The sequence below is a fragment of the Aspergillus sydowii genome (assembly GCF_001890705.1).
Source record: "Aspergillus sydowii CBS 593.65 unplaced genomic scaffold ASPSYscaffold_16, whole genome shotgun sequence".
NCBI lineage: Eukaryota > Fungi > Ascomycota > Eurotiomycetes > Eurotiales > Aspergillaceae > Aspergillus > Aspergillus sydowii.
This window is the reverse complement of record NW_024467874.1, coordinates 222,666-246,515: the sequence shown is the minus strand read 5'-3', so window position 1 is coordinate 246,515 and position 23,850 is coordinate 222,666. Positions and strand designations below refer to the sequence as shown.

The 23,850-nt window shown below is 51.9% G+C and overlaps 10 protein-coding genes and 1 non-coding gene across 11 annotated transcripts; 4 read left to right on the top strand and 7 right to left on the bottom strand.

The window, feature by feature from the left end:
- Positions 1-206: 206 nt before the first annotated feature.
- Positions 207-1,589, top strand: ASPSYDRAFT_162610 (FAD-dependent oxidoreductase; the record flags this gene model as incomplete). Its single annotated transcript, XM_040843091.1, has 4 exons — positions 207-278; positions 334-696; positions 763-1,270; positions 1,357-1,589. The coding sequence occupies 4 exons, from the start codon at positions 207-209 to the stop codon at positions 1,587-1,589; spliced, it is 1,176 nt and encodes a 391-aa protein (XP_040697186.1).
- A 195-nt stretch (positions 1,590-1,784) lies between these two features.
- ASPSYDRAFT_94587 (glycoside hydrolase family 72 protein) lies at positions 1,785-3,535 on the bottom strand (the record flags this gene model as incomplete). Its single annotated transcript, XM_040852991.1, has 5 exons — positions 1,785-2,428; positions 2,480-3,247; positions 3,300-3,325; positions 3,372-3,409; positions 3,458-3,535. The coding sequence occupies 5 exons, from the start codon at positions 3,533-3,535 to the stop codon at positions 1,785-1,787; spliced, it is 1,554 nt and encodes a 517-aa protein (XP_040697185.1).
- A 439-nt stretch (positions 3,536-3,974) lies between these two features.
- ASPSYDRAFT_94586 (DUF2406 domain-containing protein) lies at positions 3,975-4,356 on the bottom strand (the record flags this gene model as incomplete). The annotated part of the gene is made up of 3 exons (XM_040852990.1): positions 3,975-4,084; positions 4,139-4,207; positions 4,266-4,356. 3 exons carry the CDS (start codon positions 4,354-4,356, stop codon positions 3,975-3,977), a joined length of 270 nt encoding a protein of 89 aa, XP_040697184.1.
- Positions 4,263-4,875, bottom strand: ASPSYDRAFT_527856 (uncharacterized protein). The gene has a single exon (XM_040848554.1). The coding sequence runs from the start codon at positions 4,700-4,702 to the stop codon at positions 4,379-4,381; it is 324 nt and encodes a 107-aa protein (XP_040697183.1). The 5' UTR covers positions 4,703-4,875; the 3' UTR covers positions 4,263-4,378.
- A 172-nt stretch (positions 4,876-5,047) lies between these two features.
- Positions 5,048-6,538, bottom strand: ASPSYDRAFT_62017 (Zn(II)2Cys6 transcription factor domain-containing protein; the record flags this gene model as incomplete). The annotated part of the gene is made up of 2 exons (XM_040850068.1): positions 5,048-6,394; positions 6,482-6,538. The coding sequence occupies 2 exons, from the start codon at positions 6,536-6,538 to the stop codon at positions 5,048-5,050; spliced, it is 1,404 nt and encodes a 467-aa protein (XP_040697182.1).
- A 1,290-nt stretch (positions 6,539-7,828) lies between these two features.
- Positions 7,829-9,268, top strand: ASPSYDRAFT_94584 (class I SAM-dependent methyltransferase; the record flags this gene model as incomplete). Its single annotated transcript, XM_040852989.1, has 10 exons — positions 7,829-7,876; positions 7,929-7,963; positions 8,017-8,070; positions 8,117-8,123; positions 8,170-8,214; positions 8,259-8,294; positions 8,339-8,457; positions 8,503-8,559; positions 8,613-8,967; positions 9,023-9,268. The coding sequence occupies 10 exons, from the start codon at positions 7,829-7,831 to the stop codon at positions 9,266-9,268; spliced, it is 1,002 nt and encodes a 333-aa protein (XP_040697181.1).
- Positions 9,269-9,681: 413 nt separating this feature from the next.
- ASPSYDRAFT_t130 lies at positions 9,682-9,801 on the top strand. Its single transcript has one exon. It is a non-coding gene; the product is annotated as a tRNA-Leu (tRNA).
- A 1,378-nt stretch (positions 9,802-11,179) lies between these two features.
- ASPSYDRAFT_162192 (uncharacterized protein) lies at positions 11,180-13,189 on the top strand (the record flags this gene model as incomplete). Its single annotated transcript, XM_040843067.1, has 6 exons — positions 11,180-11,811; positions 11,889-12,332; positions 12,381-12,684; positions 12,735-12,838; positions 12,900-13,059; positions 13,118-13,189. 6 exons carry the CDS (start codon positions 11,180-11,182, stop codon positions 13,187-13,189), a joined length of 1,716 nt encoding a protein of 571 aa, XP_040697180.1.
- An 826-nt stretch (positions 13,190-14,015) lies between these two features.
- On the bottom strand, positions 14,016-15,515 carry ASPSYDRAFT_94582 (uncharacterized protein; the record flags this gene model as incomplete). The annotated part of the gene is made up of 5 exons (XM_040852988.1): positions 14,016-14,563; positions 14,629-14,693; positions 14,746-15,143; positions 15,194-15,298; positions 15,357-15,515. 5 exons carry the CDS (start codon positions 15,513-15,515, stop codon positions 14,016-14,018), a joined length of 1,275 nt encoding a protein of 424 aa, XP_040697179.1.
- Positions 15,516-18,876: 3,361 nt separating this feature from the next.
- ASPSYDRAFT_1163814 (uncharacterized protein) lies at positions 18,877-20,097 on the bottom strand (the record flags this gene model as incomplete). Its single annotated transcript, XM_040840133.1, has 1 exon — positions 18,877-20,097. The coding sequence occupies one exon, from the start codon at positions 20,095-20,097 to the stop codon at positions 18,904-18,906; it is 1,194 nt and encodes a 397-aa protein (XP_040697178.1). The 3' UTR covers positions 18,877-18,903.
- A 530-nt stretch (positions 20,098-20,627) lies between these two features.
- ASPSYDRAFT_50874 (uncharacterized protein) lies at positions 20,628-23,589 on the bottom strand. The gene is made up of 4 exons (XM_040848171.1): positions 23,375-23,589; positions 22,998-23,309; positions 22,275-22,948; positions 20,628-22,229 (listed from the first exon to the last, which is right to left on the bottom strand). Exons 1-4 carry the CDS (start codon positions 23,513-23,515, stop codon positions 20,840-20,842), a joined length of 2,517 nt encoding a protein of 838 aa, XP_040697177.1. The 5' UTR covers positions 23,516-23,589; the 3' UTR covers positions 20,628-20,839.
- Between the last annotated feature and the right edge of the window lie 261 nt (positions 23,590-23,850).

Sequence of the window (23,850 nt, the reverse complement as noted above, 5' to 3'; positions counted from 1 at the left end):
AGATGTTAGCTTATCATCTTTTATTAGTCGGTAGTGTAGGTATTATTAATTGGCAAAGATTGCTGTTGGCTCTTTAGCTTTTAGGTTCATCTTGTTAGTGTGATCCCTGCACTGTGTCGTGTCTCCGTGTACTCTGCCCCTCCATGCACAGCCTCGTCTTACTCCTTTTTAAGCCCAGCTTGTCCTCACCTTGAGGCAGCATCAAAATGTCAAACGATCCCATCCTCATCGTCGGTGCCGGCATAATAGGCCTTGTGCTCGGTCAAGCCCTGAAAAAGGTCCACCCCAGTTCCATCCCAGTTCCATCCAACCCGACTAACCAGCCACCTCCAGCGAAACATCCCATTTAGGATCTACGAGCGCGACCCATCCCTCGCAAACCGTTCCCAAGGCTGGGCCATAACCCTCCACTGGGCCCTACAATACCTCCCCACTCTCCTCCCCGCAGAAACCCTAAACGCAATCGAAAATGGCCAAGTTGACCCGGAGGTTGCAAAGAACGACACGGGCAATTTCCTCTTCCTCGACCTCAGCACGGGCGATGTAAAATGGCGCATCCCGCCGAATAAACGGTGGCGGGTGAATCGTGAGAAACTGCGCAGGGCGCTGTTGTTAGGGATTGAGGAACATGTCGAGTGGGGTGTTAAGGTTGAAGACGTCCACATCGCAACGGATACAGATAAAGAAGACAATGAGGTGGCACACCTTATCTACAGCAGACGCAAATCCGAATCCGATCCCACTGCAGGCGCAAAAGAAGAGAGTGTCCCCGGTAACCTCATAATCGGCATCGAAGGCGCGCGGTCCACGATCCGGGAGTTCCTCTGTCCGACAACATACATGAATACTCGTCTCCCCGTGCGATTCACGGGCGTGATTGCATCCTTGACGGCCGAAGAGATTGCGCCGCTGCGTGCGATGGATCCCCTGCTCTTCCAGGGCTGTCATCCGGAAACAGGGGTGTTTTTGTGGTTTTCTATGCTTGATACGCCGACAGAGGATGCGGGTGGTAGATACAAAGTCCAGCTCGGCATCTCCTGGCGTGTTAAATCCCCCGCCGACGAGGTTCCGGTTTCGAACGCTGACAGGCTGGCGAATATGAAGCGGCGGGCTGAAGGGTTCGTGCCGTTCCTGTATGATATTGTCCAGCGTATACCGGAGGGCACGGAGGTCGTGGAGGTTACCCTGTCGGATTGGGAATGTGAAGTCTGGGACAATAGGGAGGGACGGGTTACCCTGGCTGGGGATGCGGCGCATGCGATGACTATGTGTATGTCTAACCCCCTTGTGTTTCCTTCTTTTGCCTTCTTTGCCTTTTCGGGCTTGTGTGGTGTGGACCTAGGCTGACCGGTATAGATCGCGGGGAGGCGTGCAATCACGGCATTCTAGACGCAGTGCGTCTCGTTGAAGCTATTGAGAAGATCTATGCTGGGGAAAACTCCAAAGATGCAATAGATGAGTACGAAGCTGAGATGCGAGAGCGGGGACAGGCCGCTGTGTTGCTGAGTCGACAGGCTTGTCTGGATGCTCACGATTGGGAGTCGCTTAATGAGAACTCGGCGATTTTGAAGAGGAGAGCGCTTAAATAGCTATATCTCCCTATATATCTATCTGTCTACCTACAGAACTGGTGGATAAGTATACAATGAGTAAAAGTCGAACGAATAAGAATGGAAGGGAACAAAAGAAAGAAATAAACAAGGAATGAACGTCAAAATGTCAATCTAACATTGTTATCATCGACATCGACGGCGAATAAAAAATAATAGAGATAGGGGAAGAGCCTAAAGAAGAGCACCTAGGAGAGCAACAGCAACACCAGCACCGCCAACCTGGAGACGACCAGCCCCAGAACTTCCAGTCTCACTCGCGGCAGAGCCAGACCCAGTAGCAGTAACAGTGCCCGTACCCGCAGTGCCAGCCTGGCTCATCATCGAGCTACAGGTACCAGTAGGCTCAGTAGTAGAAGTCGTGCTCGCCGACCCACTAAAGTCACAAGCCGACGCAACGCCCTGCTCGCTGTAATACTTGTTCAACGCCCAGTTGAGCTGCTGCTTGGGCTGGCACATGCCGTACGCGCCGTAGGAGCCCGTGGTGCCGTTGGCAGAGACACCAGTGCACTCGGTCATCCCGCAGACGACGGAGAAGAGGTCCGCGTAGTCGGCGGCCTTGACGGAGGAGTCGACGACACAGGCGTTTGCGGCATCCATGCAGCTGCACAGGTCTGTGTTTGGGGTTGGAGGGAGTGGTGAGGCGGTTGCGAGCCAGGTTCCGGAACTCACGGAGGGACAGGACTGTAGGGCTGTGTTGGTTGGGGTGTATGAGGCTTTGTTTGTGCCGGTTGCTGAGACCGCGTTGATTTGGCTGGAGTAGTAGGTGTAGTCGGCGAGCTTGGAGACGCTGGTGCTGTCGACGACGGAGACAAGACCTAACTTGTTAGTATATTCCATCTTGGAAAGTGTAGAGAGGAAAGGAGTACCATAATCATTTGCCTCCTGGAAGTACATGTAGACAATACCCCCAGACCAGACATCATTCATCTGATCGCCGAACAACGCATCAATCTCAGTGAACTTTCTAGGCGTAACTTCGTTACACCCATACTCCGCAAAGAAGACAGGGACCGAATAGTCCTTGAACTCCTCAGTACGGTCCTTATACCCACTCGCAGAGTAACTACTATCCCCACACCAGGAATAGATATTATACCCCCAGAAATCAATCCCATCCTCCTCGTCGCCACAGTTAAAGTAATCCGCCATCGCTTCACGGATACTCTTATCGTCGTTCGTCGCATAGCCCACACCCAAACCAGAGCGGTAATTCTTACTCTTGATATAAGCCTTCATATCACGCACGGCAGCCTTAACAAACGCACTTGCGTCCGTCGTCGCAACCGTATTTGACACCTCATTGCCCGCAAAGAACCCTAGCGTGTTAGAATACCCAGCCATCTCGTCGATGACGTTCGTGTACCGGGTATAAAGCGCCGTCTCCCAGCGCGGATCATTGCGGTTGATGCTCTCCGATGGGTCCGAGAGATCTGCAATCACGTAGATCCCTGCGTCGGCCAACAGCGACATGCACTCCTTGTGGTCGGCCGTCGGGTCGATGGCGTACACGCGGATGGTGTTGGTGTTCAGATCCTGCAGGATGGGCACGTCGCGCTTGCAGGCGGTTGAGTCGGACAGGGGGTCTTTGTAGTCTGTGTTGGAGGTGGATGAGGTGCTGTTTGCCGAGTAGTCCTCTGTGAGGGTTAGTATTGTATATCTAGGTGATTTAGATTTATTGGGGCATACGTTGGTATGCGACACCGCGGATATAGCTGGGTATGTTAGTGGTGGTCTGGTTGTTGGGATGCGAAGACATACAATTGGGTGTTGTTGCTGGAGTAGAAGAATTTGGATCCCTAATCTACATCAGCATAGATCTTGTTTACACTATTCAATAATGGTACCTTGATAACAATAGGGTCGACGTCGGCCACAGCCTGGCCGACAAGGGACGCGGCGGCAGCAGCGAGCGCGAGCTTCATGTTGGTATTGGTAACGAACGACAGTCTTCAGACGACTAATTAAGCATCTCTCTCACAAATTCACGCAGGCAACGATAGATACATATATAATGTATAAAACAAAGCGCCGCTGACGCGTCCCGACTCCATGCCACAGGGCAATTATACCCGAGTGGACCAGCTCAGCAATCTCCGAGGACTATTTCTGGACCACATCATGTAAAGACAGTTAGAACTGGAGTCTGGGACTAAGACCAAGACTAGGACTAAGGTAGATTAAACTAAACTATCCGTAAAACCGAGCGATATAACGAGCCAAACAAAAAGCAGAAGCGGAGGGAAAGGACGGTCTAGTGGAACCGAACAATAAATAGCATGTAGGTAAATCGGAGTTTAAGACGGCTCCACACAGCTTTTCATCAAATTCAAAACCATCAATAATAACAATTCATTCCGAATTTCATGCGAGACGCTGGGGCCGTCGTGCATTAATCGCGGCCTCGAAGCCACGGATGGTGTCCAGGGGGCGCTCCAGTCGGGGACGAGTTGGGTTCGACCGGTCTGGGTCGCCTTATCCCGTCCGTCAGCAAAGAGTCAAGGATATCGCGGGAGGGGAGAACATACTGATCACCTTGCCTTGTCGGTCGAGGTGTTGTATACCGCTGAGCGACATGGTCGAGACTTCACCGGGAACTAAGGTAGGCGGTTAGGAGTTATTCCACTGTTTCAAGAGACCACTCAGGAGACGTACCGAGCTCGTCGGACTTTCCGGAAATCGAGTTCTGGGAAGTCTTAGACTTGTCGCTCTGACTGGACCCAGAAGACGCTAGAGAAGACGGCATTTTGTCGGTGGACTGTAATCTGTCACAGCAGGGAGCTTCTCTGTTGTCTTTTGTCTGAAATCTGGACGGCCATCACAACGAGCATAAGCCAGCAGGATATAAGTCCTGCGCCCAAGACCACCTTCTGATCGCGACACCGCAGGCCGTCTGCATCGGGAGCGATCCATGCGACTGACGCGGCCGGAACAGGCACAAGCAGCGTCCGTTGGTTCAACTCGGCCGGCGAGCGCCAAGCTTCGACTAATGCAGCGACAAGAGGCTTAGCCGGCGATTCGTGCCCAATGAAGAATATCGGCTGGGGACCGCCGCGCAAGCAATGACCAAGCCAGAAAAAAAATGCAACCATTATGGCTAGTCTAGGCAGCCATATTCAACATGGATCGGCGGTCGGCGTTGTTGCACCGATGCGTTGTTGGGCATCCGGATTAGGGAAACGAACGCACACGGATGAATACGCGGCTGGAATGTGCAGGTGGCAGGTTGACAGCACCGGAAATAGAAGTCGCCACAAAACAAGCAGATACCGAAGAGTGAGACCGCACATCATTTTGACATGAATGTCACCACAATCGTGCCCTCGTTGCCCCTGACTAGCTGTGGGTGGTGGGGTGTGTGGGTGTTGTTATTCTGTGGTGATGTTGTGGCATCCCCAACCATCAGGAAATCATCACCGAGTTGTCGTCAACTATTGTCAATCGCCAGTGGCAGTTTGCTTGTTCGAAATCGCAAGCGTCCCCATCGACATCGAAATTTGATCTAACCAGTCCAACGGCCGATCATCTCCCGCGAATGGGCCTTCGATGGTGGCGTTCGGTACCGGAACGCGGCCCCAAGGTCCTACCTCCTCGATGCGACCGTCAACCCCAATACGCCTCTTATCTGCCTCCAGCAACACAAGAAGCTGGTCAAGTAGCGCGATGCCGGCACTCAACCCCTGCAGACACCGACCGACAACAGCCCGAACATGCTCGACCTCTCGTCGTCCACCGGGGTCGCTCTTCTTCTCTTCCATCTCGCTCATCTCGCCCTCCCCAGACGCCGACGCAAGCTGGCGCTGTAGGTTTCGCTGAATCTCTCGACTCCTCTTGATCCGTTCAACCAGTTCCTCTCTCGACACATCGTCGGCGTCTTTTTTACCCGCAATGACAGCCGTGGCATCTGCCCAAAGCCCCGGACCCATGCTAATCTCGTTAAACACCAAATCCAAAACCCTCCCGATCCAACTTCCCTTCCCGGCCCGAAACTCAAGCGCACTCGCCTCCTCGTTCGCCGCGCGCCAGTCATCCCCGCCGAGGAACGAGGGCTCTCGACGCACAAACGCATCAGCGAGCAAAAACGACCGGATGGTCACCAACATCGTCCTCGCAAACCCGTCCGCATGAACTCTTGCCCCCCGTATCTTTATCAACCCGCCAATCCCCCCACTATGAACGAGCCATGATTGCGGCGTCAGCGGATCCAGCATCTCAAACACGGCGAGCATAATCGCCGTCGCTAGTGTAACATCAGCCGTCCTCGTTTTCGGGTTTCCGATGAAGCGCGCCAAAGAGCGCAGTGCGCCGCCGTATGCGTAACGGCTGTGGTCGATTATGGATGCATCGTCGTGCTTCACGCCTAGATACCACAGGTTCAGCACGCGGATTGCGCGCTCGACCGGCTCGGTTTGCGCCAGCTGGTGATGACGAATGAACTCGAGCCAGTTTGGGTCGAGGCGCGGTGCGAAGTGGGTGAAGGTTAACGGGAAGGTTGTCATAATCACGTATTCGAAGACTTCTTTTGCTTGCAGGTCGAGCGCTTTGCGGGTGAGATTGGGCACGAGCGGTGAGTCGATTAGTATGCTTGCGCGAGGGTGGGAGCGGGCGCGGACTAGGGAGGCAGACGAGGAAGGATTCGCTTTATCCGGGTTCTCGAATGCTCGTGCGTCAATGAAGTCGCTCGTGCTGGGGGTCCGATTGTAGAACTTCAGCACCCTGCGGTAGCCCGGGCAGCGGACCCCGCGTGTTTGACAACGGACACATTCTGGGTGGGTGCGATCACACTATTTTGTCAGTACGGACGATGAAATTTTTTCGACAGCCGGAAGACGAGAGCCTCGAGGTGAGAAGAGAGGAGTTGAGGGGCTCACTTTGACGCGACGCCGCAGGCACTCGCGACAGCTGCTGCTGCGCGGGATGCCAACCATCAGGTGCGGGACCGCAGGGCAGGATGCGGTCGCGAAGGTACGTGACAGGTAACAACAGGTTCCAGAAACCCGGGGGAATCGAGTCAGGAATGAACCATGGCGTGAAACCCCGCTGGGCAGGAGCAAGTGGTGGAAGAGGCCACGCTCAGCCTCTGATACGAGGCCACTGATCGCCTCGCCAAGCCCGCCTCCTCCAACAGCATCAACTTCACCATGGACGTAGATACACCATCCGTAGGGTGAGTTACCAGAGTAGAGGGGCAATGATGTAACCCTCGCACTCCTTGCAGCCGCTTTTTTCCCTGTGTCCACTGTGCTACACGAGTCATGACCCGTTCCCAAGTCCCAACGCCAGCGACCGTTTTTGTCCTTGTAGAGCTGGAGGTCTGGAAGTCCATCTCAAACAGGAAAGAGCTTAAGCGCCCGGGGATCAGACGGTGTCAGTCCAGGCCAGCATCGTTCGCTGCCAGTCCGCCACTGCTTCTCCGCGCATCGGAATCACCATCCCAGTCGAGTTCCCGTCTTAATTCGGCGGGCTAAGACGACCGTCAAAAGACGCTGTCGAGCCGGGGACGAGAATGGTACTTTGGCAGCATCCGAAACTGTCGTGGTGCATTAGTCCAACTCGCGGGGGTCGCGATAATTAAGGTGACACCTGTGACTTGACCAGAGTCCGGAGTTAGCTACGTAGTTTCACAGAGTTTCGGGGGGGAAAGGTACCGAACTTTATCAAATGGTCCAAGTACTTCTGCTGGGTCACTGGGTAAATCTCCCGCTCGATCGTCGCGTTGCATTCCGAGTTGATTGCGGAGGCGTCGGTGATGATTCTGGATGGTTCGAGGATCAGGGGTTTCATGAGCACGCGGAGAGCAGAAAAATGTGACGAGTCAATCTGGCTGTGACTCGAGTGGTCGAATTTAGGTGCAGCGTTTTGTGTTCTCAGTTGTAAGCAGTAAAGTTGTACAACGGTTGACGGTCGATCAGTTGGTTGACAGGTGGGTTCTGCTGCAGCTTCTCCATCTTCCCTGCCCTTAATCCAGCAATAACACTCACCATCTCAAGCGGCACAGTCAACGTGCATTCGGAGGAACAACTCGAATGGACTAGGCTCTGTCCCTAACGGCCGGCCTGCATGGGCTGAGACTGAGACTTAAGTCCGCTGGCTGCATTGTCGTCCTTTGTTCTTCTTCCCTGCTCTCTTCTCTCCTTCCGGACACCTTCTCATCAACATCACGGCATTGACTCTCTTCGTCTGCACTTTGATTGTCGCAGTTCGCCGGTCGGACCAAAATGGGGGACCAACACATCGAGGCTGACACTCAGCACATCGAACCCGACGTTCGTTCACCTCTCGCATCGCGCTTCCCTCACTGACACAAACACAACACAGACCTTCAGTGACAAGGATTCCAGCTACCAGGGATCGTGAGTGCTGCCGTCCATCCGCCGACCATGCTGGCTCCCGCTGACTCCCGCAGGCTGGGCGATGCCAGTTACACAACAAGTATCACCTCGAGTGCGATGAACTACACGTGCGTCTACCCATTCTCTTGTTACTAACGATGCTGACAGTCCCAGTTATGAGGTAATTTTGCAAAATCGCACTTCAAGTCAATTGCTAAATCCTCCAGAACGGCCGTCGATACCATTCGTACCACGAGGGAGAATACGTCCTGGTATGCGTCTCATCACCTAGCCAAGTATCAAACTGACAGAGCAGCCCAACGATGAAACAGAACAAGACCGACTAGACTTGGTCAGCGCACCATCGATTACCGTGAGCGAAATTAACAACAGCAGAGCCACCACATCTATCGCATGCTATTGAAAGGCGAACTCTCCCGCGCACCCATCAAGAACCCCGCGCGCGTGCTGGATATCGGAACGGGAACGGGAATCTGGGCGATTGACTTTGCAGAGTGAGACCTCGCTGCCATTGCGAAGTCATCGCTAACACGCTGCAGTGAGCATCCCGCGTCAGAAGTTATAGGAAATGACCTCAGCCCTATTCAACCCTCATGGTACGCTTCACAATTACATCGTGCGGTATAATGCATACTGACAACATGTACAGGATACCCCCCAACTGCCGTTTCGAGGTCGACGACTTCGAGCAAGTCTGGTCCTACAACCAACCCTTCGACTTCATCCACGGCCGCGAGCTCGAAGGCTTCATCCGCGACCACGACCACGTCTTCCGCGAGGCCTTCCGCAACTTGAAGCCAGGAGGTTACTTTGAGATATCCTCGATGGCCGTGAATGTATTCTCCGACGACGGCACACACCTCAAGGCTGATAACTTGATGGAGGGCGTCAAGAACATCCACTTGGCCTCGAAGAAGTTCGGCAAGGACATGAATACAGCGTCCACATGGAAGAGCCGGTTGGAGAAGGCAGGGTTCGTCAATGTGGTGAACGAGACTTACAAGGTGCTACCCACTGACCCATAAACGATGATGTATTTATTAACGAAAACAACAATAGCTCCCCCAAAGCCCCTGGGCCAAAGACGCCAAGATGAAAGAACTCGGTCGCTACCACCAAGTCAACGTATTCGAGGCCTTCCAGCCATACTGCTACGCATTGTTCACTCGGGTTCTCGGTTGGGAGCATGCCAAGATAGAGAATCTGATTGCAGGAATGCGCAAAGAGTTGAAGGACTTGTCGATCCACCCGTATACCAATGTGAATGTTGTTTACGGGCAGAAGCCGCTTGATGCGACAGCCTGATGGCGGGCGCTGTAGTGTCGCAGGCGGGATAGGGTTTTTTTTGCGATTTCAGCAGTATCAGAGTTGTTCATACCCTAGCAGTGAGAGATGCAACATATGCAAGGTGATTATTCCTAGTCATAAGTATTCTAAACTGCAATTATACTAATGCGAGATTCATAGCAAGTAAATTTGGAGAGTAAAACAAGTACCAGAGCCCTTAGCCCATAAACCAGTATCTCTGTTATAAGCCTTGCTTTATTTGTGTTAGGTTCTCGCTCGCTTTTTGTCCGGATTCACAATGAGGTCCTTGAGCAGTAGCGCATCTTCCTTGCTACCGACGTTCCAGCTTCTCAGTTCTTTTGGCTTTATTTCCCGGGGCAGATGTATCTTTTAGAATATTACGTCAAGGTTGGAAGCGTTTTCCATCAATTGGCAAGGTGGCCGAGCGGTCTAAGGCGCGCGGTTAAGGCTTCCTAACTCGGATCCCTCTCTTGATCTCATCAAGTTTCCGCGTCATTAATTTGGCGTGGGTTCGAATCCCACCCTTGTCATTCTTTTTTTGTCCCTTACTTTTTTTTCCACCCTTACAATCAGGGTGGTTTTAGCTGTTTCGTGATCTTTCTTTTATTCTTTTTATGGTTGTATTTTCATGTCAATTACCAGTTCTTATAGTTGGAGGGAATTTGGCAGTTAAGCTGTTTCGTTGCGTTGAAGTTTGTTTCGCTGTCAAATATATACCTTGCACAACACTCTAGGTTAAGTACCCCTGACAACTTCGAGAACATTTAAATTCCTACTATTAACAAATCAATACAATTCAGACATTCCATATTTGCGCAATCTAATAAGAAAAATATCTGAGCTCCTAACCGGGGGAGAGTTAGTCTTGGGGCCTCAAGGTCCGATTGAGACTGCACCCTGTTGCACGATCCATTAATTATCGATGGCCTGTGGCTGACCTGTACAAAGAGAAAGTGATAGTACTACGATGGCTCAAATGGCTGGTGACAATATGGAGAACATGTCTATCATTCAACAGCTGTTGTGCCATCTATTGAGTTAGGGCTGTTCAGCTTCCCGGCACACTCAACGGCGTATCAAGCTTCGAATTGCACCCTTCGATCTCGACCGCACACGCCGAGTCAGACCTCGTATTCAGATACCCAATCCCTGCAACAGATGCAAGTGCAATGAATGTTACGATCAGCCTTACGTAGCAGAAATGCAGATCAGACCCACCGAGATCGAGACTGACTCGCTAAACTCACACAACACCGATATATGAGATATTGTTGGGTTAGATTGAGAATCAGCAGCAGCACCTGGCAATGCGTAATGCGTGAGCTCGCTGCTGCCCACGCTGTCAATCCGGTTTTTGTATTCTGGGGAAATGTCCTTAACAATGCAAGGGGTTTGAGGCCGCTGAGCCAGGTCGACGTCGGGCTTTGCATCGTCTCAACTGATTCATGTCGCGCACGGTCTTGGTTCCTCGTATTCTTGATAGCCTTATCTCCACTCTTCCTGGCATCGATAGGTGTTCGTTATTCAATTCCCAGTTCTCTCATCCGGCCATGAGGAACGAAGGAAATGTCATCTCAATCCCGAATCAGATCACTGATATCAGCTTGGCCTCGTCCGAGAGATCCGATTCTGTCGCTGTAGATGTGATGACAGATTCAAAGCCCGAGTAGACTGGCGGTGAATCAGGATGCCATATCATATGCAGTGAAACAATTTAATGATCCACACGAGTGCATGATCAGATTTGTTGTTCAGTATCTCCCCGAGCGATCCGGGCCCCTCCACCTGTTCCCTGCTGCCAATTTTTGTTCCATGGAATTCCCCCTCGGAAAGTTAGTTTGAGACTGAAACAATCTTTGCCATAGCTATACGAATAATAATCGTTCTCGAAGAAGAGTGTACGGAAGTATGGCAGTTATCCGACCAAGACACACCGTCGACGCACCGGCAACAAACCTCCTCTCGTATATCTTCTACTCGCCATACAAGAACGAAAATGAAGGCGCGTGGCCGGAATCAGAACGTCTCTTGGTCCGAGCATCATCATCAACAAAACAAGAAAACAGCAGAATCCCGGGATACACAATAACGCAGATCGCATCCTTGACCAAGCGCATCGGCAACGGCCTGCACCAGCTCGGAACGTCAGGAAAACGGGTAATGGTCTACGGGGATGCGAATATCCATTTCCCGCTTGCTGTCCTAGGTGTTATTGCGTCCGGCGCAGCATGTAATATCCTTCCGCCCTGCCCGGTGTATTATCTGGTTGAGCGGTTGGGGCAGTTGGAGTGTGATACTGTACTGTTTGCGCCGGAGGACATTGATATTGTTTGCACCGCAGCCAAAGAGCTCGGAATTCCGAGGGAGAGGCTGTTTGTTGTCGATGAAACTCTCACCGGTAATGGGGACTACTACGAGACTTGCGGTGTCAAACACTGGAGCCATCTCCTCGATACACCAGGGGGTGATACATACGAATGGCCCAATCTTTCACCAAGCGAGTCCAAATCGACAACTGCCCTGCTGCTGTATACATCTGGGTACAAACCCCCTACCAACCCTCCCCCAAACCCCGGATCATCCCTAAAGCTGTCAATACTAATGAACCAGGTTTTAGAACAACAGGTGCATCCAAACTCGCCGAGCGCACGCACTACGCTCTCATCGGCAACATCCTCGCAACGCTACACCATTACACCCTCCGCCCGCGCCTTCGCGAAACGATCTTCTGCAACTATAAATTCTGCGGCATGGGCTTTCTCACGCTGGGACTGCTGATGCCGCTGAAGGCGCGGTATAGGACTGTCTTCCCTTTCCCCTTGGAGAAGACTGATGCGGGTGCGCGGGGGTTCGTGGACACGATAAAACGGTGGAAACCGTCTTGGGTTATGGCGCCGAAACACTTGATGCGGGAGACGTTAGCGATGCAGGATGTCACCAGGGAGGATCTGGAAAGTGTACAGCATGTTCTTTCCGGCGGGGCGATTATCCCGTGGGAGCTTGTGGATGAGTGGCAGGGGCGGTTTGGGAGTCAGGTACAGAGTACATACGGGATGACTGAGTATGAATAACCTACTTGACGTTAAGTTATAACTATTTGGACTCGGAGATTGCTAATTACAGACAACAGAGCGGGCTTCTACACCATCCCTGATCCAAATACCCCGGTTGAGGACGCCACAACGGGGGTTTTGCTACCAAGCGTAGAGGCCAAGATTATTGACGAGGATGGTAATCTACTGGCCCGGAACAAGAAGGGAAACGTCTACACCCGGACGCCATTTGTGATGAAGGGGTACCTCAAGGATCCGGTGAATACGACGCAGACGATCATGGAGGATGGGTGGATTAGAACCGGGGATATTGGGTGGGTTGATGAGGAGGGGAAGTTCTATATTGTTGGCCGGCGGAAGGTATGCTCCTTGAGGATAGTGTTGTACGATATAACTGCTAACAGGATTAGGACCTCTTCAAAATCAAAGGCAGCAATGTCACAGCAGCCGAGATTGAGACGGCGATATTGCGGAATCAAGAGATTAAGGATGTGGCTGTTATCCCTGTCGTCCTGTAAGACTGTGACTCTTCCCTGCCCAGCCCAGCCCAGCAACTAATACGAAATGTTTCAAAGACCCGGAGACGAAGAACCAGCTCCACGGGGGTACATTGTCAAGAAAGAAGACTCCTCATTAACAGTAGACGAGCTGATATCATGGATGCACCGGGAACTGCCTCCGCACATGCATCTGGTCGCTGGGGCTGCATTCATTGATGCGATTCCCATTTCCAGCGTAAGTGGGCAATAACTGGTAATTTCCCAGACTGGGAATGATACTGACAGATGATTAGGTCGGGAATAGCAAGGTTGATCGCCAGAAACTGTGTGATCTTGCAGCGAGGGAGATGCAGATGTTGAACTAGGAGTCAGTCGGGCTGTAGCTTTACAATATAGGTACGTATACAGATTTTGTTGGAATTTGGTCTCCTGCGTATGCCACTCTTGCCTTGAAGGGCTTAGCCGATATCCCTTCGTCCGAATGAAGCGGCCATCCTGGGATAACCTCAAGTCATCGACCCCTGTGTCCGTCACCGGTACCCCCTGGGATGAAGTAGTAAGACTGTAAAACTCACCGGTGGCGAGTCGACCGCACAGTCCTCTCCACAGCTGTCAGATTTATTGATGGTCCTGGATCGACGTCGACTCGGAAATATCCGCGGGCATAACGGTCGAGTCGAGTTTCTCCATTAGATTGGAGAGACTGTGTCGCCGTTATAAACTGCGCCCGGTTATGCTTCATGCGAACACCGCGATGGTCCACTGCAACCAACATAATGATTATCCAGACATAAACCGGAGATAACACAACCATCTCCCACTGAATTTAGCGAGGCTGTCACCGCCAGACTGCGAGTGGTCCCAGTAAGAGTGGAGAACAGGACAAGGCTGTTTCAGCTAAATTGAAGGATTACCCGAATGCCCACTGTGGAGAGATATTTTCGGCATTTCGCCCTTCACATGCACAGATATCGGACGCCTAAGGATTGAAGGATTTAAAGTTACTTTAATCACTGTATCTTCATTGATGGATCTCTCTTGGTGTTGAACACTGTAGACTGCAGAGTAACGACAGTAGATACCGGTATCCCAGTGGATACTCCAGAAATATTTGTACATGGGTCAAAAGCTCAAAGACCAAAGTCGACCTCATAAAACGTATTAAGTATATGCCTATATGCTTAGATTAGATTATACATGCTCCCTCCCACTCGGCGACCAGGCATCCGACCTGGTCTGCGTCACCTCAAATGTCCGGTGAATCCCCCCCATCCCCTGCTCAGCACTCGACCTCCCTGCCCCTATGATCGAATTGCCCCTGACCTGCCCCCTGTGCTGCTGCTGCTGCTCCGACGTGAGTCTCTCCTCACTGCTATTATCACTATCCCCACGCCACCGCGTTCCCAACCCCCCATCCCCGTCCCCATCTTCATCAGAATCCCTCCTCGTCTGGATAGTCGTCACCGTCGTAGCCAGCTTATCCGGTCGTAACCGATCCGCGCCCGCGTCATCCAGCGAACCAAGCGGGAATGGGCGCTCGTGGTTCGAGATTCCGAGTCCGCCGGGGCGCCGTGACCCAGAGCGTGCAGAGCGCCCGGGGAAGGGCGATTGGTTGTAGCTGGGGTCGTTTGTAGAGCCGAGCCAGTGTCTGAGCAGGGGGCGCAGGGTCGCGAGACTTCCAGCTGTTATGCCGAGGCCGGCTTCGATGTTGGACCAGATGGCGATTTCGACGGTTGCGTCTGTAGAGTTGTTAGCCTTACAAAATACCAACAGGTGGGGATGAGTGGATATGGAGGAAGCGTACAGAGGAAATCAGGATCGCGGAATGTTTTCACGAATGGAATACGGACGATGACGGCGGAGGAGGCACTATAACAGTCAGTCAGTTAGTTAAACTACCAGGGGGAAGAGATGGACGTACATGCAGGCCATCCCCAGAATGCCAACAACAGCCATCTTGGTATTCTTGCGCATATGCAGCTTGCGCACGATGAATATCGGCAGAAGGCCCACAGTAAAGTCCGTCAGCGCCGCAATGGCACTGTAGACGTAGGTCATTGTAATGACAATCTCGATGCTGATGCAGGTGCCCTTGATATTCGGGTCCATGGCAGTGCGCGTCCAGAAGTACTCGAGCGGCTTGCACTGCAGCAGCATGATGAACATGAAGAGCAGGCCCGTCAGCACGGTGAGAGCCATGACGGTCGAGAGGATCCAGATATGCAGGCGCTTGACGGCGATGCGCATCAGGAAGATGCAGACGGAGATTTTGCATCCGATGGACGCGAAGCAGTAGGCGATTTCACACAGCCACCAGTACTGTGTCTGTTAGTGCTTTTCCAGTAGATATCGAGAGTCAATCGTTATACCTCCATCGCTGTTACGCGCTGATGGGCTGTGAGCGCGGCGAATCTGTGCCCTGTTCCGTACCGGGCGCCCCCGATCATGCATCCAGAAAACATAAGATAGCATGCCTAGATAGAGACATTAGCATCCGGATGTTCCGGATCCTGAATAGAGACTCAGCCCTACCATTGCAATGACCATCATTGTATCATCCCACCCAAAGGCCTTGATGAGGAAGCCCCGAACATAAATACGCAGCATGACAGCCACGCAGGCGATAGACATAAAGACAGCAGCGACCGTCGTGACAGCCGTCGCCCGGCTGGCTCCATCGCTATCGTCCATTGTTTCGACGACGATAACTCATGACACGACAGGACATCAAGGGCACCGGGGCGGCGGAAGCTATATAACGGAGTGCAAAGCCGGAAGGGCGTTAAAGTGTCAAAACCCAAGTGCCCAGAAATAGCGAACCGAGGAGAAGAGAAAAAGCTAATTGCAGAGGAACCACTCGATAGCGGTAGCAGTGTTGCCGGATGCAGTTAAAAGCGACAGCAAGCGGTGGTGATCGCGGTAATGACACGGCACAGTCACCACAGTGGCCGCCACCGAAGGCACCAGACGGCAGTTTTCTTCAAGAATTATTGGCGACGGCCATCGATAGACTCTGCTGCCCCAGATGTGCCATTCTTCAGGAAATGGTCCTGTGGATCGCACCGGCCGTTGTCAGCCCTGATTAGCCTGCGCCGGTCCACTTGGTGCTCGCGGCTCGTGTTTCCAGTTCCCACTGCAGAAGAACAAGAGCCAGAAGGACTCACTGGACTCTCCAGGCTCCGCTTCGGTTGCTGACGAGCAAAACAGTGCCGAATTTGACTTTTTGAATGCGAAGATCGAGAAAGTCTGTCGCCCAATCTGCTCCCAAGATCTGCGAGGCGCTATTTAATCTCGATCGTTGGAGAAGCAGCACGTCTGTTCTCTTTTGCTGCTTGCATCCAATCTCTGGTTAAGATCTCTCAGTATCTTGGGGTGTTTCATCCGCATGCCCGAACCACGGTTGAGTGAAATAACATTCACCGTGCACCGGAGCCCATCCCTGACAGGGTTCTCGACCGAGCAGGGCCAGCCAACGCGCTAAACGACGTTGGGAAGTTGAATGCTAGCTGCTCCACTCTCTGTCAATGCCATTGACTCGGAAATCAGGTTATTTAACCCTGCTTCGCGGATCACCGCAAACGCGGGACAGGCCTGCACAATTCCGGGCCTAGGGGGCCAGGCAGGACGGTGGATCGCCACGTGAGCTCCTGCTCGATTGTTGGCTTGAAGCCTTGAATGCATTCCACAGTAATCCCGCTGGTAATCCACAGAAGCCCCGAGGAAATGGTCGTGACTCGTGAGGGCAGAGTGGGAGAAACCCGAGGAAGCAGACAGCTGCCATTACTCACCCCTGTCCACTCCACAGCAGTTCGCCGGCCCAAGACCAAATTTCCAAAGATCGCACGAGTAATGCACGGTCATCTAACTCGGTTCATTCTAGCCCGCCGTTTCCAACGTCCAAATATTGGTACGTGGCTTGCCTACTCTACAAGCTTGTAGCCAGCATCACCATCCCGGCTCATCTTCGGCAAGATACACGACAATTATCAGAATTGTCATGGTTATGCGAGATCTACACTGCTAAAAACTGGAACCTTTTTCCGGCTGGCCTCAATTCCTATTATAGCGTGAATAGTTCGCTGCTTGCGCGGCTCGTGGCTGACCCGATGCCTGAACGGCCGGAAGCTGAACAGTGAGCATAGGGTGGCAGACGGCAGTGCTGATCAAGCAGGGGAATCCTAAATTACTATTGGATCTAACGGATCGATTGCCTTTTCAATTCCGTGCGTGATATAACTAACACCGCCAATAAATAAGGGTTCGTCTAGTGGAGAAAGTCTCAACGAAGGCCTTCTCGCATGATCATATCATACAGCCTGGGCTACGAGTATCTGGAAACTGCAATCTGCCTCCCACTCCAGATCTCAAGAGGTGAAATGCGAAGTGTCCATTGATATCCGAAGTCGCCTGATCCATGGAACGTTCATTTGCATACTCCTCTGGCCTGGCCCATGCTTTGCAGGATCAGATTCTATTCCTGCCCGACCATAAAAAGTGAGGGGCTCGGGGAGGAGCTCTGCGGTGGAGAAAAAAGCAAGATAACCACAGCAATATACAGAGCACGAGGGTGGCCCAAGGGGAAGAGGCATTGGGATCGTCGCCGCTGCAATAGTGGGCAGGCTTTTGGTCTGCTTTTGGGAGTCCTCAAGAATACGCCCCGTTGCTGCTTGATAATGAAAGGCGCTTGGGGTCTCGTCCAATGACAGAGGTAACAGATCAGGGGAGACAAGGGCCGACCCAACTGCCCAAGGAAAAGAAAAGCAAGGGAGGTAGATTGAGGGTACTAGATGCCGATACGCTTCTGGAGTTCCTTCTATGTAGAGTTACAGGTATTGGAGAGCGCAATGTATAAGAATGTATAGTTTCTTTGCTCCTGGGGTTCTAAACAATCCACGGCCGTACCTTTCGCTGGGAAATAAAGTAGATCATCCTCACAATCACTCGTTCTCTTGGACGATGATTTCAGCTGAAGGCACAGCGGCCCCTTCTTTATCGGTAGTTTCAGACCAAACATCATCCAATGAATCCTTCAAATGGTCACCAGAAATATCAGTAGATGTTGCCGCACTAGAAAGAGTTATCTATCGGGTTAGCCTAGTTTACGTAGCGGATCCATAGCCATAGTAGAGCGTACGTCACAGCATAGATTGGAGGAAAGATATGTGGTCCTGGTATATGTTCAGCTCCCTCTAAAGAGATGCCAAATCGAGATAATGCATTTCTGATAGCATCAATGACAGGACTCCCACTATATTCAGATTGTTCTATTAGATATTGTTGCCTTTGAGAGTGGACCATCTTAAAACTCACACGTCTCCCACATCAGCAAGGAAATCACCTTCGGGAGGTTCTGTAGTCCGGACGAGAATGATCTAAATAAGAGGATATGGTTAGTCTGGCAGAGTTCATTATAGTAATAGAAACGTACGAAGTTGGTCTGGTTTGAGTATATATGATTAGCTACAGTTATAACAACAGGCGGTCAAATCTGGGCCATACTTACAGGCATCTTGGTGTCTTGCTTAACGATATAAAATATCGAAGATGAAGAACAGAAGACGGGAAGAAGAGAAGCTACCCCGAATTTATAACTTCGACTTCAGCCACGCCACATCATCATTTGAAGCCGATCGATTGCTATCACACCCATAATGTGTGACCAACCGTGCATCCAGTGGAGCTTCATCACATCAAACTCTATCAGTGCAGGATGGCGGGGCAGCGACCAATTATCATCTGTGGACAGCTCAAGTGCATCTACTGTGATGGGCCTGTTCTTTGCTGTTACTAACTGATCTGCATTCAAAGTTGGAAATAAAACTCAGGGATATCATGGGACATGAATCTGATATGGCTGTTATAACAGCGGGTCAACCTGATCTGTTCAAGACAGTATATAAATGGGAATTATCAGAAACGATTCCGACAGCCTTGGCATTAATAGACGAGTTTGAGCTTGGGGCATTCTTGATAAACTTCCTTAAGGTAGGGCTAAGTCTTCAAGGAACTACTGAAGCCCGTCAACTGCTAACCACTACGAATGGAGACGAGAGAGAGATTATATGACGGATTGTCTTGCTTAAAGAAGGTACCGACGTATTGGAGGTACTGCCTTGTACAGGAAACGACGCAACGACCTCACTGAACGACGGTACCGGTTCCCTATCAATATAGCCTGGTTCAGATCAGCTGGATCGCTGTCCCGATTCTGAAGGCGCGAGGCCTCCTGGAACATCTTGGACACCTCGCTGGACACTATGGGAGCATGGATGTGTGGACAACTGGTTATAATATCCAGCCACTTGGGATCGTTGCTGTCCAGTCCAGGCCCAAGATCCATCCAGGTTGTTATCACATAACCCTTCCCGTGGGCGCCACAATCGCGAAGACCGAATTGGTATTCGACACCACAGACTGCACAGCTCAGATGCTCGGATGTATGATCTTTACCGTGACCGAAGCCCCAGTCTTCAGTTACCCTGGTCGTATCTCCGTCTTCAGGACGGTTGTTTACCACTGTATGGTGGCAAATTTTCGAAGATTTGAGCCAGTCCACTATTATATCATCATCAATATCAGCGGCAATTAGAATCCAGCTCTGGGTTTGCAGGACCAATGCCGCATCATCCGTGCCACGGCCCGGTACACAGACCCGTGAATCTACAGAGAGCATTGCCGTGACGAAAGGGTCTATATCCAAAAGCTTCACTTTCCTATATGCCAAGGATTCGGCTGTAGGCCCATATCTGTGCCCGTGATAGTGGTTCTTCATCGCGGCCATCAGGTGGCAGTGTGCAAATGAATATGCAAAATCAAGGAGGCAGTGGTTGAGAGGCAGAAGGGGAATGCGGTCAGACTGAGCCTTCCTGCGGCATGCGTCTATTTGCGGACAGTATTTAGACCTTTTTGGTATTCTTGGCTTTTTGGATGAGTATGCTCCTGGATAGAATACCGACGGGTGCACGATATCCGCAGTGAATTGCAGCTTGGCACAGGGGGAGCAGTAGAATAGGTGTGGCATGTCGGGGGCTATCCTGGCAAGCATAGTCGTTTTCAACAGGGTATCACCAGCCGGTAAACGTGGTTTGCGGAGGACCTCATGGAGGTGATGGCTGCACCGGCTCAAGCAGATGGTGTCAGGCAGCTCCAGGAAATCGTTGATGCACAGAATGAGTTCAGGTGGGAGTAGCTCCAAGAGAGACGGCACCCAAGTTGGCCGACAGTCGTTCCTCCCGGGTCGCAATCGCTTGAATATCGAGGTAAGCTGGGGCATTTTGCAGTTGAGGGATGATGAGAGAGGTGAAGTTGGCAAAGTTAAACTGCTGAATGACGACAAGAAGTATTTACCTGCACATAATGAGATATAAGGTTCTGACAGAGGATGAACTTTATATGGGAGCACACTGATGGCGTAGTTGGAACTATATTGTCGATAGACGGGCTGAAATATATAAGAACAGCTGAAGTACAATAAACCGAGAAAACAAATTGCCTGCATTCATCAGCACTATCCAGGGAGGAGGTATATCGGACACAGACCCTGCCTTTATCCGGATGAGCATCTGAAATACTATGCGATCTATCCAAGCCATTGCAGCCACTCTGGCTGGTGCGTGCCAACAGGATCGTACAACCATAGGTAATGCAACAGCAATTGCACGGCCAGACATGCATTCACCAGTACTACAGTTCCCCGTATGAATATCTAGACTGGGGCATCACAGAAAGCACAGCCGACGCACAAGGCTTGGAAACTGCAGATTGATAGAACCCAGAAGGCCAATCACTCTCAATCAAGAAGGTGCGAGTTTCTATTAGAATAGGCATAGTTACGTACTTTGAGTATTGGCCACCCTAACCCTACTTACTACATGGCATAATGCAAATGCATTAAGCTGACATTTGTATTATTTGATAGATTGATATCCGAAATAATCCAGCCCGCCCTCCCATCATTCTGCTGGCATTCTGAAGTACATCGCATTGTTCAAACCATCAAAGGAATCATTAGAGACCTACATATCCACCGAAAACAACGCCGGATCAAGCGCAAACGACTCCTGCCGACGCTCATACTCCGCCTCACAAATCGTACAATCCGGTCCCCAATTAAACCCCCCGGAATCATGCATACTCACCGTCCGACTCGTACTGGGACTCGCGTCCCGCACCCCCGGCTGCCGCTCAGCACTCCTCTGCCGACTGGACGGTCCGCTCCCACCGGGCTGCATCGCCGAACGAGCCCAGGGATAGGCATCCCCAGAACTAAACGCCGAAGGCGCATTACCTGCCAACTCCGCCGAATCGGGGATACCCGAGAGATCGAGCCCCTTTGCGCGACCGATGCGGTGGATGAAGCTCTCGCTGATCTGGAAAGCGCGGCGGGAGGAGGGATCGTTCTTTGCGAGACTATGGAGCCAGCGGAGTGCCTTTTTCGATGCGGAGAGAATGATCCCTGGTATTTGATTTTGGGATTGCCTGATGGACGAGTCTGTATTCCCTCGCCCGGCCTGTTCTCCTTCGCCGTGGTTCCCTAGGAACGGGACGGGGCCTATGGAGAGTTGGATGAGAAGAACAGTTAGGGCTTGCATGAGGAAGTGGAGGATGCACCACCAGGGGGTCGTGTTCAGGAGCCATTCTGTGCTTGGTGTTTCGGGAAAGATGGAGATGAGGGAGAGGGCGGACTGGACGCAAGTTTTTGCGGTGTCGTTGCCGAAGCGGGAGCGTGGGAAGCGGATGTTCGTCCCTTCTTTCATGTCTGGGCGGGTGAGGCAGGGTCTGCTGAGGATTATCTGGGAGCTGTAGTAGGCGAGGGCGAGGCTAACTTGGTAGCGGTTATCGTTGGATAGGGCTGGGGTGTCGTGGGAGTTTGTGAAGGCGAAGAAGGGATGGAGGTTGGAAAGCCACGTTTGGAGCTTTTCTTGGTAAGAAGGGATGCCGCTCAGGCCGCTGAGGCTTTCTTTGGTGGTGGTTAGGCTGTATATCGTGGCTACAGCGGCGTGGGTGATCACGGAGAGGTCGACGAGGTGGAAGAAGTAGACGGACGGGGTTGGGTTGATCGTTTGGAACCACCTCGTTCGTGCCTCCAGCTCGGAATCGCTGGCGTAGATAGTCCATTGGAGTAGCTCCTCACGCAGGGGGGTATTCCCCAGAAGCTCCTCCAGCTGAGGGAGGTGGAACATGCTGTCGTCGTATGGTACCGGGGGATACAGAGATATAGACCGGTAATCGACGCATGAGGAGCGCCCAGTCATGCCAGCCAGCAGGTGTTCGAGAGAGAAAATGCACCACCATATGCGGGTGCGTATCTCCTTTGAAGCGGGGTCTATCTGGTTTCCCACTGCACGCAGATTGAGGCCCAAAGAGGTGGCGGAGCGCGCAGAACGCCCATTCATCTGCCATGATCTACAGGATTAGAGGAGGAAATATGGTATCTGGAGAAGAGCGTACCGATTTATCTGACCTGCAGCCATATAATAGATAGCTAGGAGCAGCTCAATCTGGACCTGGTGCAGGTCTGCATGGTCAACAGCCAGATTATGAGAAGTATTAAGAGAGATAGCCCTGGACAGAAAGATGTGGTCGTCGACATCCTTGCCGGCGACAGGCTCAGCTAACTGGTAATACTTCGAGCCGATAGCGAGGACAAGATTGAGAACAGCAAGCCATTTCTGGGTGGGCTCTGCAGAGCTTCTATAAGCATAGCTGAACTGGGATGTAAACAAAGGCTTATTGATAAGCGGAAAAGAAGGCGCTATTGATTCAAAAAAGATGTTCACAAGACGGGCTGCCCATGGCTTCGGGGGTAACAGCCGTGGCTCGACAGGAAGTGTATTGGCTATATGGAGAAAGTCAACGTGATAACTCATTGATGCAACAGGCTCTTCCTCTGCAGGTGGTGTGAGGTCGCGCGATTTATGGTTCAGCTTGGCAGCTTCAGTTTCCAGCCTCTGCATCCACGCAATCTCCGACTCCTTTCCTATATACCCGGCTGCCCGGCTCTCCAGATTCCGATTTGGATCCTCAGTCAGGGTATCTACCTCGTTAAGAGACCCTACCGAGGTATCGGAGCCGGAGGAAACAGACGATCGTCTCGAGCTCTCGGCGGGAATAGCCTGGATGGACTTGCAGTGTCAGTTAGGGCAAAACCCGAGCAAAGACGAGATATCATACTTCAACTGCCTCCTTGAAATCCGTTCCCTCCGCGCTCTGGGCACTCTTCCCACTCTGCTCATCACTTAAACGACTCCGCTCCTGGCTTTCAGTCTGACTCGACCGAGCCCGTATAGGAGAGAGCAGTTCGCCCACCTGGGCTATATTGTCCGCATCAAAGGCATCCACAATATCATCCAACAACTGATGCAACGAGCTAAGCTCTTGCTCGGCATGCCTCTGAGCATACTTCCTCCTCCTATCAAGCCCCCTGTCAAAAATACACTCAGTGCCGGTTTCATTGCACTTATTGCACGGCTGGCCGCCGCCGCACTACAGCCCGTCAAGTCAGCGGGTGTTTCACCACATCGCACGGGCACTAGGGGCAGTGCACGTACCTTCGACTTGCGCGCTTTACACGCGGTACAAGCGTTCGAGCGCTTTGTACGTTTCGGCAGAGGTCCCGAAGACTTCAGGGGATCGTCCGGGTGGAAGGGGGCGAGAACGCGCAGGGACCGGTGGGAAGAGGGTGACGTCATTATTATGCTTGCTCCTGGTTGGCTCAAAGGGGGGTGCGGTTGAAAGAACCGGGAGCAATAACGGTCGACATAGCAAGATGGTTTATTTAAAGGAAAATGCGCTCTGAAGAAGATTGTTATCTGTTTAATGTGATGATGTCAGATTGCAGGCGTGATACGGCGTTGTCGTGGGCTGACTCGCTGAACCCCGCACACTGAGTGCTGGGATGACTTCATAGGCGTTTCCATGAGGGGGAATACTCTTCTGACTCTCGATCTTGTCAGGTCTCGTATAGAGAGCCCGTGGAGTTTGAAAATGCAGTATAAAAAAACATAAAAAACATAATAGTTATGCA